We start from the raw sequence: 14,056 nt of genomic DNA on the forward strand, positions 1-14,056 counted from the left end.
TTACCGTGGTGGAGGGGTTTGTGTGTCCCAATGATCCTAGGAGCTAAGTTGTCTGGGGCTTTATGCCCCTGGCAGGGTCACCCATGGCAAACAGGTCCTAGGTGAGGGACCAGACAAAGCACGGCTCACAAAGCCCCTTAATGACAAATAAAATCGATGGTATCCAGTTTCCCTTGCCCGGACGCGGGTCACCGGGGCCCCCCTCTGGAGCCAGGCCTGGAGGTGGGGCTCATTGGCGAGCGCCTGGTGGCCGGGCCTACACCCATGGGGCCCGGCCGGGCTCAGCCCGAAGAGGCAACGTGGGTCCCCCTTCTCATGGTCTCACCACCCGTGGGAGGGGTCAAAGGGGTCGGGTGCAATGCGAGCTGGGCGGCAGCCAAAGGCGGGGACCCTGGCGGTCCGATCCTCGGCTGAAGAAGCTAGCTCTTGGGACATGGAATGTCACCTCTCTGGCAGGGAAGGAGCCCGAACTGGTGTGTGAGGCAGAGAAGTTCCGACTGGATATAGTCGGACTTGCCTCCACACACAGCCTAGGTTCTGGTACCAGTCCTCTCGAGAGGGGTTGGACTCTCTTTCACTCTGGAGTTGCTCACGGTGAGAGCCGCAGAGCAGGTGTGGGCATACTTATTGCCCCCCGGCTCAGTGCCTGTACATTGGGGTTCACACCGGTGGACGAGAGGGTTGCATCCCTCCGCCTGCGGGTGGGGGGACGGGTCCTGACTGTTGTTTGTGCATATGCACCAAACAGCAGCTCAGCATACCCACCCTTTTTGGAGTCCTTGGAGGGTGTGCTGGAGAGTACTCCTGCTGGGGACTCCCTTGTTCTACTGGGGGACTTCAATGCTCACGTGGGCAATGACAGTGAGAGCTGGAGGGGCGTGATTGGGAGGAACGGCCCCCCCGATCAGAACTCGAGTGGTGTTTTGTTATTGGACTTCTGTGCTCGTCACGGACTGTCCATAACGAACACCTTGTTCAAACATAAGGGTGTCCACGTGTGCACTTGGCACCAGGACACCCTAGGCCGTAGTTCGATGATCGACCTTGTGGTCGTGTCATCGGATTTGCGGCCGCATGTTCTGGACACTCGGGTGAAGAGAGGGGCGGAGCTGTCAACTGATCACCACCTGGTGGTGAGTAGGCTCCGATGGTGGGGGAAGATGCCGGTCCGTCCTGGCAGACCCAAACGTATTGTGAGGGTTTGTTGGGAGCATCTGGCGGAATCCCGAGGCAAAAACCCGAGCATGGGAAGAGTTCGGTGAGGCCATGGAAGCCGACTACCGGACGGCTTCGAGGAAATTCTGGTCCAACATCCGACGTCTCAGGAGGGGGAAGCAGTGCACCACGAACACTGTGTACAGTGGGGATGGGGCGCTGCTGACTTCGACTCGGGACGTTGTGAACCGGTGGGCAGAGTACTTCGAAGACCTCCTCAACTCCACCAACATGCCTTCCTTGGAGGAAGCAGAGCCTGGGGACTCTGAGGTGGGCTCTCCTATCTCTGTGGTTGAAGTCACCGATGTGGTTAAAAAGCTCCTCGGTGGCAAGGCCCCAGGGGTGGATGAGATCCGCCCAGAGTTCCTCAAGGTTCTGCAACATCGCATGGTCAACGGGGAGAGTGCCTCTGGATTGGCAGACCGGGGTGGTAGTCCCTCTTTTTAAAAAGGGGGACCGGAGGGTGTGTTCCAACTACAGAGGGATCACACTCCTCAGCCTCCCTGGTAAGGTCTATTCAGGGGTGCTGGAGAGGAGGGTCCGTCAGGAAGTCGAGCCTCAGATTGAGGAGGAGCAGTGTGGTTTTCGTCCCGGCCGTGGAACAGTGGACCAGCTCTACACCCTTAGCAGGGTTCTCGAGGGTATGTGGGAATTCGCCCAACCAGTCTACATGTGTTTTGTGGACTTGGAGAAGGCGTTTGACCATGTCCCTCGGGGAGTTCTGTGGGGGGTGCTTCGTGGGTATGGAGTACCGAACCCCCTGATACGGGCTGTTCGGTCACTATACCACCGATGTCAGAGTTTGGTCCGCATTGCCGGCAGTAAGTCGGAATCGTTTCCAGTGAGGGCAGGACTCCGCCAAGGCTGCCCTTTGTCACCGATTCTGTTCATAACCTTCATGGACAGAATCTCTAGGCGCAGCCGAAGCGTTGAGGGGGTCCGTTTTGGTGGCCTCAGTATTGCATCCCTGCTTTTTGCAGATGATGTGGTGCTGTTGGCTCCTTCAAACAGGGCTCTCCAACTCTCACTGGAGCGTTTCGCAGCCGAGTGGGAAGCGGTTGGGATGAAAATCAGCACCTCCAAATCTGAAACCATGGTCCTCAGTCGGAAAAGGGTGGAGCGCCCCCTCCAGGTCGGGGGGGAGATCTTGCCCCAAGTGGAGGAGTTTAAGTATCTTGGGGTCTTGTTCACGCGTGAGGGCAGGAGGGAGCGAGAGATCGACAGGCGGATCGGTGCAGCGTCTGCTGTGATGCGGACATTGTATCGGTCTGTCGTGGTGAAGAAGGAGCTGAGCCAAAGGGCGAAGCTCTCAATTTACCGGTCGATCTACGTTCCAACCCTCATCTATGGTCACGAGCTATGGGTCGTGACCGAAAGAACGAGATCCCGGATACAAGCGGCCGAAATGAGTTTTCTCCGCAGGGTGTCCGGGCTCTCCCTTAGAGATAAGGTGAGAAGCTCGGTCATCCGGGAGGGGCTCCGAGTCGAGCCGCTTCTCCTCCACATCGAGAGGAGCCAGATGAGGTGGCTTGGGCATCTGATTCGGATGCCTCCTGAACGCCTCCCTGGTGAGGTGTTCCGGGCATGTCCCACCGGGAGGAGACCCCGAGGAAGACCCAGGACACGCTGGAGAGACTATGTCACCCAGCTGGCCTGGGAACGCCTCGGGAACCCCCGGGGAGAGCTGGAAGAAGTAGCTAGGGAGAGGGAAGTCTGGGCTTCCCTGCTAAAGCTGTTGCCCCCGCGACCCGGCCCCGGATAAGCGGTAGAAGATGGATGGATGGATGGATGGATGGATGGATGGATGGATGGATGGTTTCTCCTTGTTATGTTAAACAGTGTCTTCCCTCTCGCCATTAACTCCCTAAACCATAACCCAAATCTGTCGTGGGTTTTTGCATTTTTACACACCCCCGTGGAACAGTATACCACACCAATCATTGTAGCTCCCTCTCTTTACACACTTGAGCAATTGCCGTTAATCAATATTCCACAGCACTAGACTTTCTGTGTAATTCCACACCTGAAATTGTACTACAATTACTGCTACTGGTCACTTAAGAATGGTGCAACGATTATCTGCACCAACTGAACAACGGTCATAATACTGGATCGCACCACTGATCGATCATGTTATCACTGCTCGATGGCTCTGCACACTGTCGCAAAGCTGTCATCTGGTGGTACTACTGCACAATGGTACCCTTACATTATGGAAAGTTTCTCGATACTTATATGCCATGTCTTTGTTTATCGTAGTTGCTTGTTATTGCAATACAAGTGTAGCCGAAACTACCACAGACAAATTCCTTGTGGGTTTTACATATTTGGCCAGTAAAGATGATTCTGTTTCTACTTATGATTGGAGTAGTAATATTAATTATTTGCATTCACTCAAATCATTTTTTAAATAATTGTCATTGACTGTTACATGTAATTTTGCACCGTACCTTTGTTATGTAGGGCAACAATGGATATGTTTCACTTCCCAATATTGTTGTTCATTTCCACCTAGCGGCAGCTGTGTGGCATAAGATTGAAAGCGTTTGCCCATCAAATAAAGCTTTGGCGTTCTAATTACAGTACAATAGATGACAATAGATGTGATCGTAGAAAATCACAGGATAGAATATTTTCTATCATCTTCAGATATACGGTATATACTGTATCGTAATATTGCCCAGCTCTAGCTATCTGTATGGTGTACAAAAAAAAAGTACACACTAAGATATAAGTTAAACTGCCATTCAGAGAGCATACTTGTTTTGAATAAGATGCGTCTTTGTTGTATTTTTCATTGTCTTTCACAGCTGGGTCCAAACATCAAAGAGCTGTTCCGCCTGTTTGAGGACTTTGTGGATGTTGTCGGTCTGAGAATGAAAGACTTTCAGGACATGTATGAAGTGACCGACAACATAGGTAAGCCTTGACAATTATTTATGTGCATTGCCATTGTCGTTCTTGAACAGTGACATTGACATTTTTTATATACCTATTGACTATGTATATAAAAAAGAAAGAGGAGAAAGAAGGACACACACCTCATGAAGAACACACACACACACACACGCTAAAAACAGGTAGGATGACAGCCCTTGAGAAAGGGATTGAAGACCTCTGGTTTAAAAGAATTTGCTAATCACCGTATTCTGTCTTTATTCATGTTTATCCACCACGTACCAACTTCATTGGAATTTTGGAATTGGGATCTCTCTCTCTCCCTCTCTCTTATTTATATATATATCACTGTATATGCTCTAACTACTCTTCTGAACATTATTAATTGGTATCTGAATATACCATTGTGTGCAGCTTCTCAATGTTCCCAATTATTCTTTACTGGTCTGTTGTTTTAAACAAACAAATTTCATACAAGATATTCTTAGGTAGTATGTTAATAACGTTGTCATTTTTGCTCCAGTTCTAAGCATCCACAAGCGTCCTGTGCTGAGTAATGCAGATATCAGCTTCCCGATGAAGGGTTGGAGAGGCATGGTGGATTGGGCTCGCAACTCAGAGGACAGAGTCATCATCCCAAAACACGTCCTGCTAACAGCCAAGCCAGGTTGAGTGCTGCACACATTCACCAGCTACAGTATGTGTAGGGCGAATGATTGATTGATTGATTGATTGCCACTTGAGGCAGGTTCCTCTGAAATAATTATCGCAACTGTAATGTCTTCGTGATTGGCGAGCAGGAGCACCTCCACATGGGAAAAAAGAATTAAAGTAGATATACAAAATTTGGTCAGTAACATTGTGAAAGTGACGATGAAACAAAAGCATAGCTTTGAGGGTGGGGGGGGATAGCTGTATCAATATCAATATCGATAAGCTTAGGTTTTACAGAAGGACATAGGGGGCATGTCCCTTGCAGAGGTCAGAGGTCAGTTTTTGGCGCGGCTTTTTTTTTCCCCATCCAAAAACCATGTAACATGATAATAAATGGAGACATGACAAACACTCGGCTTTGTTGGCCCAATTACATCAATTAGTAAATTCAGTATACTAATGTATACTGTAGTTTGGCTGTAGTTTGGAGACCCCTAATTTAAGATATGTTTGTTTTATGCTGATCCAAACAGAAGATGCAAAAGTGGTATATCGTCTCCACTTTTGATTTCACGTTAATACAAGAAAATACTGTATGCATACAAGAGTATTAATTTATAGTATTCATTTAATTTAAGACAGTATATAAATACACACACAGTGTGTGTAATTCTACTGTGTCTGTATGCCAGGTGGCTAGTGGTGCTGTGATATAACTCCACCATGTTCATGCGCATGCGTAAAATCTCCCTTCATCCCTGATCTGCACTCTATCTTCGTAATGGTTGATGAACAGAGTCTGGAAAACATCTACCGAACAATATAACCTTCCATTGTCTTTTTTTCACGTGTGGGATATTGTATTAGCTATACAGAACATATTGTAAAGGACAATTTTTGACTTGACTTGCACTTTAACCACTGATAGTAAACTTAACTGGGGCTAAAAACCGGTCAATTTATTTTGTTATTTCCAGGAAGCTTTACTATTTGCTTTTATACTGCAATGCTCATTGTGATCGATATGGAAACGTGACAAAAGTCACATTCGGTAGTTGTTCAGATGAGACACAACTGCTTATTGAGATTATGGTTGCGAGCATCTGCGGACGGTGACTGGACTGAGTGAGGTGCTGAAAATGTCAGTCAGGACATGTGCCAAGTCATCAGCACAAACTTTTAACACTCGTCCCACAATGTTGTCTGGGCGCTCTGTTTTTCGGGCTAGGCTCTGTTCAAATCCTCTTTGTGGTTGCTCAGATTGATGGTTAGAGCTGACCGGTATGGAGGTGGTGAAGGCTATTCATCTACATAGACGCATATTGCCGCTGACAGTGGCATCCTCTGTGCCGTGTTGCTAACAGATTTGGCAATCAATGATGGACAAAGCCTCAGTACGTTTGGCTATGTTGGTAACTGCTTCAGCCGTCGTTGATATTGGTGTAATCACCCTGAAAGGCAGATGTCTTGAAATTTCTACCAATCTGTATGCAGATTTGAGGGTGCTCCTTCTGGCCAGACCTTGATGTTTTATTTTTTTTTTATTTTTATTTTTTTCCATCTCAGACCTGTTTGGCTTTGTAAGTGACTTGTCTGTTGGTAATAACATAATTTTGGTGCCTTAAATGGGCAAGGTGGGAGAGGCATGTCATGTTGTATGACTCTGGGATTTTTGTATCAAGGAGATCCACTGTGTTCTCTCCCCTGATTATGCAGTCCACATATTTGAAATCGGGAGGTATTACTTTCCACATCAACTGGTTTTGATGAATGTGAATATAATACAGCCGACCAAAATAAATAAATAAATACAAATGAGAAATGAAGTGAGTGTAAAAGCCAAGAACTGTCTGAGTCATAGCCTGTCATGAAGTTCAATGATGCCAGTTCCTAAATGAAGCTGATCCTCAGTGACTGTTCCTACACTGTGACTATTTTTCACATTCTAATAGATATTTCCAATTTATGGAAATATTGTGCATTGTAGAAAGCAACAAAGTCAAAGTAAAAATTAAGCTTGCAGTGCACTGTTCAAACAAGCCAACCTCATTCTGAATAAATCATTTGAATCACTGATTTATGTTACCTTCAGGCAAGTTTTTTTTTTTTTTTTGGAGTGGGGGACACAGACAATCTGGCTTATACGTTTCAGATACGCCAGACTAAATTTAGATGAATAGGAAACATAAAACATCAACTCCTTTCCACACGTACACGCGTGACTCACTTGGTTCACCCCGGATGGTCACGAAAGCTCAGCTGTTGCCCGGGAGCTACATTCTCTGCCTGCAGCCTGGCATACTATGAAGCTATCATATAGTGTCCTAGAAGAGGGGAGCTGGATGTTTTCAGATGGCTCAGCAGATGGGAGTTGTTTTTCACCCTTGACACATCAGCAGGAAATAAGTGTTCTTCTTGCCTGAGGCCTATCTGTACCTGTGCCACATTTGATCCTTCCCTGCTGTCTGTCTGTATATCTAATCAGGAGTGGAACAGTTCACAAAATCCATACTACAAATCGTATCGGTTCTGTGCCCACAGTTTTCGGTTCGGGACGTGTTCACTCTCTCGTGCAGTTAGGTTAAAAGAGAAAGTATGAATTACTGTTACTGTTGTTGTATTATGATTTATATATATTTTTTTTTTGTTCTTTCTGTGCCAGGCAGAACAAATAAATGTTATTAATTTGATTGGCAAAACGTACAATCAACTTGTGTATCAGCCCGTTGCCATTCTACATCAGAAGAAGTATCGACTTCCTGCAACATTATCAGCTTTTTGGTCAACTTTCACGTCCAAATTTCACGCTGTTTAAGTAGATTTTGGGGTAAATTGAGACACAATCATTCCAGTGTGTCAACATGCATACTTTTTATATTTTTGTTGGGTGGTTTACCGCGATATTTTTCTCATGTAAAATAGGTGCAATGGCTCTTCAAAAAAAATGGATTAAAAATGAAAATGAACAAATTATATGATTCTGACTATTAGTTTTAACAATCAGAATACTCTCAAATTAAAGTGATCTTGGGAACATGAAGTCAATATGTGTCCAAGGTAGTCAACATTCATAGTTGACTAGTCATGTAGGCCACCTCGATTCTAAAGAGATGGAGGAATTGAAGCAGCATGGGTGGCCTGCATTTTCCTCAGACACATGTTGTTCAAACAATGACTACAATATTGAAATTCTAAAATCTGACCGACAGATTTATTTTTATTATTATTTTTCTCTCTCCTGATATTTCTGTTTTTCTCAGATTCAGACGACTCCTCGACATTTGTAACAGGTATCATTCTGTACAGAAACTTGGGAAGCGTTCTGAATTTGCAAAGGTAAGGCCATTGTTTAATCAATTGAGTTAAATAAATGTTGGAGTCATTTCTTTAAAATGTTGTAGATCACGTTTTATATTTTTTCCACACACAATGATGTCAACTAGAACACAGAGCACCATCTCAGGCTAAGCGTATTTGAGCAATATCATGAGCCCTCAGTTGCTCTTGATGCTGCATAATCAGTCGGTGAATGAGGAAATGTGTTAAGCACCAAGATACCTAAGGTAGAAAAGTGCCATACAAGTGAGGGAAAAAAATTATCCGATGGACGTCTTTTTTTTTCTGCTTGTTTGATGATTGACACACTTTTAATGGATCTTATTTTTATTGTTTAATGGTCTATGCTTGCCCTGTATGGAAGCTACTACAGCTGGTGTTTTTTTTTTCTTTTAATGATTATGTGACTTGGACAGTTGAGAAATTGAGAAATTACTATTCGCCATGCCTGTCCATGTATGCTGTAGTGCCATCGGTATCCATCCAATAAATAATTGGATTTGTAAAAAAGTGCCCAGGGTGACAGCACCATCTCCGTCTGCCTATGGTTTAAGTCATTGCATTTGCATACAATATGTCCAAGTACTTCCGGTAGGAAATCTCTACTTTGTAGTTGTAGTATGTTTTATGATCTTGTAGAAACATACAGAATTGGGGAAATTAAACATTGAATCTCATCAATCCTCCGATGTTTGTTCCGAGTCTTGGAACTGCTTTCATCTTCCACATCTCCTCTTCAGCCTGCCATTTCATTTCATTCTTATCTTCTTTCATTTTTGCATTTGATTTGCCCCTCCAGCTAAATGAGATGAGTTTGAGGCAAGAGACTAGATGACATGAAAGATTATCGTGACAGATTGTGTTTTGGACTGGTGAAAGGATGATTATGGTTAAAGCATACTCTGACACTGTGAGGAATCAAAACGAGGGGCAAGATTTGAACACGTTTGGCTGTCTGGAAGCATTCGGCATACCACCATTAGCGATTCATTTCCTTGTGATTGTCTCTTTCCTCATGATTGATGGATTCTGTGAAAAACAAGAATCACAAATAGGAGAAGAGGGTATGAAATAAAATGGCATAAAATGATATGAAGCTATTGGAAAACAAATCTGCTAAACTTCTCGTGCAAGAAACAAAAGAATCGAGAAATTGGATTGCTTTACCTGCAACATAAACTCAGCAGCCAAGTACACATGCATATCGACAACTATACTGTACCAGCTATATTACGTTCTGTCTTATAAGCAAAACAATAAGTTGAGAAATTGTTTTTGTTTTTTGCAGTGTTTAACTGCATAGTGTTGTACTGAGTGCAGTTGTTCATATTTTGTTCCCCAATTTAGCTACGCAAGAGGGGCAAAATCTAAAACTTCTCGGCATCATTGAGGTCAGTTCCACAAAAGCTGTAACCGTAATACGTGATGGAGCATACGGTGTTTTTTTATGTTTCAATTAGGCTTTGGTGCAAATGGTTAGCATGCTCAATGGGATGTGAAGCATCGGTGGACTAGCAAAACGTAACGTTGTGTTTATAAAAAAAAAGTGTTTATTTTCTGACCTCATGGGTTTCACATTATTCATTAGATTTATTTATTTATTTATCATTATCAAAGGTGCCATTGAATTTGTTACATACATTCAAAGTCCACAACATTCCGTTCTTTCTGATGGGAATCATCCCATCATAATTTGTGAAGATTCAGCAGACGCAACAGTCCGTTTTATATTGGTTATGACCATGAAATTATGTCGACTGGTTAGCACGTCCACCTCACAGTGCAGAGTTGAAGGGTTCAATTCCGGCATCAGCCTTCCTGTGTGGAATTTGCATGTTCTCCCTGTGTCTGCGTGGGTTTTCTCCGGGTACCGGTACTCTGGTTTCCTCCCACATTCCAAAAACATGCATGCCAGGTTAACGAGACACTTTAAATTGTCCCTAGGTGTGAGTGTGAGCGCGGATGGTTGTTCATCTTTGTGTGCCCTGTGATTGGATGGCAACCGGTTCAGGGTGTCCCCCACCTACTGCCTGAAGACGGCTGCGATAGGCTCCAGCACACCCGCCACGCTCGTGAGGATTAGTGGGTTAGAAAATGCATACATGGATGGATATTGTGACTGCAAATTGGCATCTATGCAGCAATTTGGCATTTTACATTACATTACATAAATTACCTTGACAAATAGATCTCTTTTGTTTGTCATGACATACAATTTTCTCAAGTAAACATCTTTTTAGCATTTGTAATATGATTTACTGTCAATATAGTCTATAAAATCAATTGTGTTGCTCATGTGCGTTGAGATGTACAGTAGTTGGATGTTGCCACGGAACTCCATTCAGTGCATGTACAGTATGTACATTTCGTCATTATTATTTTGGATTTTTACTGCAGTTTTCACTTTTTGTAACTATTTTGGGGAGACATCATAATGAATTGCTGTGATTTTAAGTGCACCTTTGGAGGTTGAAAAGAAGTCTGCTTCAACATCAAAATGGAATATATTTATTGTCCTTTTTTCATCAAAATTCTACCTGTGCAGTTCGTCATGACAATGAAAGTTTTTGACGTGAAAAAATCCAATATTCACAGCGTTCATGTAAATTCACTTGTATAACTCTTTCTACATTTGAGATTGAAAGAGCGGAATCTCTTTTACTCTCACCTCATTCACAAACTGACTGATGTGTGTACTCATGATTTGACCGATTTCATTCATAACGGGGCCTTTACTGTCTTCCTCAAGAATACTTCAAGGTAGCCAGGGATCAAACTCGCAACCCACAAGTTGAGAGACGACCCATTTGACCAGCCATACCTTGCCAACCTGCGTGCAAATGAATCAGGATGGGTGAATCACATCATCCTGATTCAAACTCAAAATGAATGATTTGTAGGCGATAGTTGGTGTCACTCTTACAGCAACAAACACTATACATAACAGAAATATACATTTAGCATAAAACGTCTCCATAAAGTACAGAAAAGTTGTTGATGTGTACAGTATAAAACAGAAGTGTGCAAAATTATGGATAAGTGACAATGCTATTTACAGAAAAATGAAGGAATACTGATGCTCGAGATGTACAAAAAAAAAAGAAAATTCAGTGTTACTGTGATTTGTTTGAAAGTGTTTTATGGCAATGGGAACAAAGCTGTTGGAGGCTGTTGCATGGGGGCCCAGAATTTGGTGAAAGGGAGACCTGTTGTTGGAAGGATGCTCGTTTCCCTCCCGACTGACTATTAGGCATTTTCAAGACACCGCGTCTTCAACTGGAACAGTTATTTCTACATATTAGAAAAAAGGCTAATATTTGACAATTCATGTGAATACACTGATCATGTCGATGATTTTTCACAATGATCAGCAAACAGATACAGCCAATGTCACACTTTTTTTCTATTCATCTCTGCCAGTGTTTACATTTTCAAATGACAAAATTCCAAAAATTTCTCCCAGTATGTGCTCTATTTTAAAACAGACCCCCGGGTTAATCATTTGGTTCTTGGGGGCTACCTGGTGCAGGTGGGCACCACGTTGGTGACCCCTGATGTAAACAAAATGAAAGAACTTTTGGGGGGCAGAGACTAATTATTGCCACAGTGAAATTTGTTGTTTTTCTCTTTCTTCCTCTTTTCTCAATGCAGAAATGGCACTATACTCAACTCCAAGATTGTATCCGTCACCATTAAACCCACTCCTGCTTCACTTTCTGCTCCTGTTATAGTTGAATTCTCTCACTTGTACAACGTGAGTGACAACTCGATGTTTCAGAAGAGCAAGCAAATAGAGCAGCCAGTGACTTTTTATATTAATTTTACAATTGTTTCCTCCAATAGGGCACCACGAATCAGACATGTATATCCTGGGATGAAAATGAAAGGTAAGATACGTTTTAATACTTATTTGCTAACTTGCTTTCAGGCCAAACTATCCAGTGCATTAAAAACATTCCAACTTGAGCTGTACTTATGATTTCTATGTTCAGACTCTCCTTGTATTAAAAAATCAAAAAGTTTACTTGGCACATGTGGTTGGCAGACTGGGAAAGTAAAATGCTAGCCCGTGCATATATTACAGACATAACTGACCACATAGGGCGACCCGATGGTCGAGTGGTTAGCGTGTCGACCTCACAGTGCAGAGGTATTGGGTTCAATTCCAGCTCTGGCTTTCCTGTGTGGAGTTTACATGTTCTCCCCGTGCCTGCGTGGGTTTTCTCCGAGTACTCCGGTTTCCTCCCACATTCCAAAAGCATGCATGACAGGCTGATTGAACACTCTAAATTGTCCCAAGGTGCGAGTGCGAGCGCGGATGGTTGTTCGTCTTTGTGTGCCTTGCGATTGGATGGCAACCGGTTCAGGGTGTCCCCTGCCTAGTGCCGGAAGACGGCTGGGATTGGCTCCAGCACACCCCGTGACCCTTGCAAGGATTAAGATATCCTTTATTTGTCCCACACTGGGGAAATTTACAGCCTACAGCAGCAAGAATGTGGGTAGAAAGAAGAAAGAAGAAAAAACAAACACCATTCAATTAAGTGCAATATAAATACAAAATGGATAAATCGCAGTGCTATTTACAATTGTTTTTCACATCACACACATCACATCATTTAATTATTATTATTATTATTATTATTGTTGTTATTTCCATTCAGCAGCCTTACAGCAGTCGGTAGGAACGAGCGTCGGTATCTCTCCTTCTTGCAGCGCGGGTGTAACAGTCTCTGGCTGAAGGAGCTACCTAGTGCTGTCAGGGCGGGCTGGAGGGTGTGGGAGGGACTGTCCATCATAGCTTTTAGCTTAGTTAGCATCGTTCTGTTGCCCACCTCCTCCAGAGTGTCAAGGGAGCAGCCCAGGACAGAACTGGGCTTCCTGACCAGTCGCTCCAGTCTCTTTATGTCCCGGGCTGAGATGCTGCCTGACCATCACACATAATGGATGGTCGAGGCCACCACCGAGTTATAGAAAGTCTTAAGGAGCGAACTCTGAACCCCAAAAGACCTCAGTTTCCTGTGAAGGAAGAGTCGGCTCTGTCCTTCCCTAATCAGGGTGTCCGTGTTTGTAGACCAGTCCAGTTTGTTGTTCAAAAGAACACCTAGGTACTTGTAGGAGGTCACCCTTTCTATGTCCATACCCTGGATGTTCATCGGTGCTGGTGAGGACTGTTTCCTGCAGAAATCTACAACCAACTCCTTAGTTTTCCTAGGGTTGATCTGGAGGAGATTCTGCTGGCACTAGTCCACAAAGTCCTTCGTCAGTCCCTTGTACAACCGATCGTCCCCCTCTGTAATGAGGCCAACTATCGCAGAGTCATCGGCGAACTTCTGAAGGTGGCAGTTTGGAGTGGCGTGTCTGAAGTCCAAGGTGTAGCGGATGAACCGGAATGGAGCCAAAACAGTCCCCTGCGGCGCTCCAGTGCGGCAGAGAAGCCTGTCCGACTCACAGCTCTGCAACCTCACGTACTGCGGCCAATTTGTGAGGTAGTCTATGATCTATGCTGTGAGATGGTGGTCCACTCCGGCGTTCTGCACTTTGCCTCCCAGTAAGTTGGGCTGCATGGTTTTGAAGGCAGTGGAGAAATGAAAGAACATGATTCTCACAGTGCTCCCAGCCTTCTCCAAGTGTGACAGCACTGAATGGAGGAGGTAGATAATGGCGTCTTCCGATGCCAGGCTGATAGCGGATAAGCGGATCAGAAAACGGATGGATGGATTTATATTCTGTAGCAAACATAATATACCACACATGAAAAACAAACAATGTCAACAATAGTTTTGTTTAGACAATGTTAGGTTACATTGTACGGTCAATGTTTTTATGTCACTCTGCGCTGTACTGTATATCACTCCTGTCATCCAGCTCTGCATATTGGAAGGATTCCACTCCTTTGATGAAATTAAGCTTTACAAGTGCTACAATTATCCCTGGTATCGACTTTTTACTCGTC

The 14,056-nt window shown here is 44.1% G+C and overlaps 1 protein-coding gene across 9 annotated transcripts in view; it reads left to right on the top strand.

Annotated features, from left to right (window-relative positions):
- Positions 1-14,056, top strand: part of adgrb1a (adhesion G protein-coupled receptor B1a) — a 132,329-nt gene that overhangs the window by 60,795 nt on the left and 57,478 nt on the right. For all 9 annotated transcript variants that reach the window (XM_052066404.1, XM_052066402.1, XM_052066409.1 and 6 more), the window contains 5 exons: positions 4,026-4,134; positions 4,637-4,780; positions 8,028-8,103; positions 11,755-11,857; positions 11,947-11,990. In XM_052066404.1, coding sequence (XP_051922364.1) covers positions 4,026-4,134; positions 4,637-4,780; positions 8,028-8,103; positions 11,755-11,857; positions 11,947-11,990 — 476 coding nt within the window. The remainder of the gene's footprint in view (positions 1-4,025; positions 4,135-4,636; positions 4,781-8,027; positions 8,104-11,754; positions 11,858-11,946; positions 11,991-14,056) is intronic.

This window comes from Hippocampus zosterae, chromosome 5, assembly GCF_025434085.1.
Source record: "Hippocampus zosterae strain Florida chromosome 5, ASM2543408v3, whole genome shotgun sequence".
Lineage (NCBI taxonomy): Eukaryota > Metazoa > Chordata > Actinopteri > Syngnathiformes > Syngnathidae > Hippocampus > Hippocampus zosterae.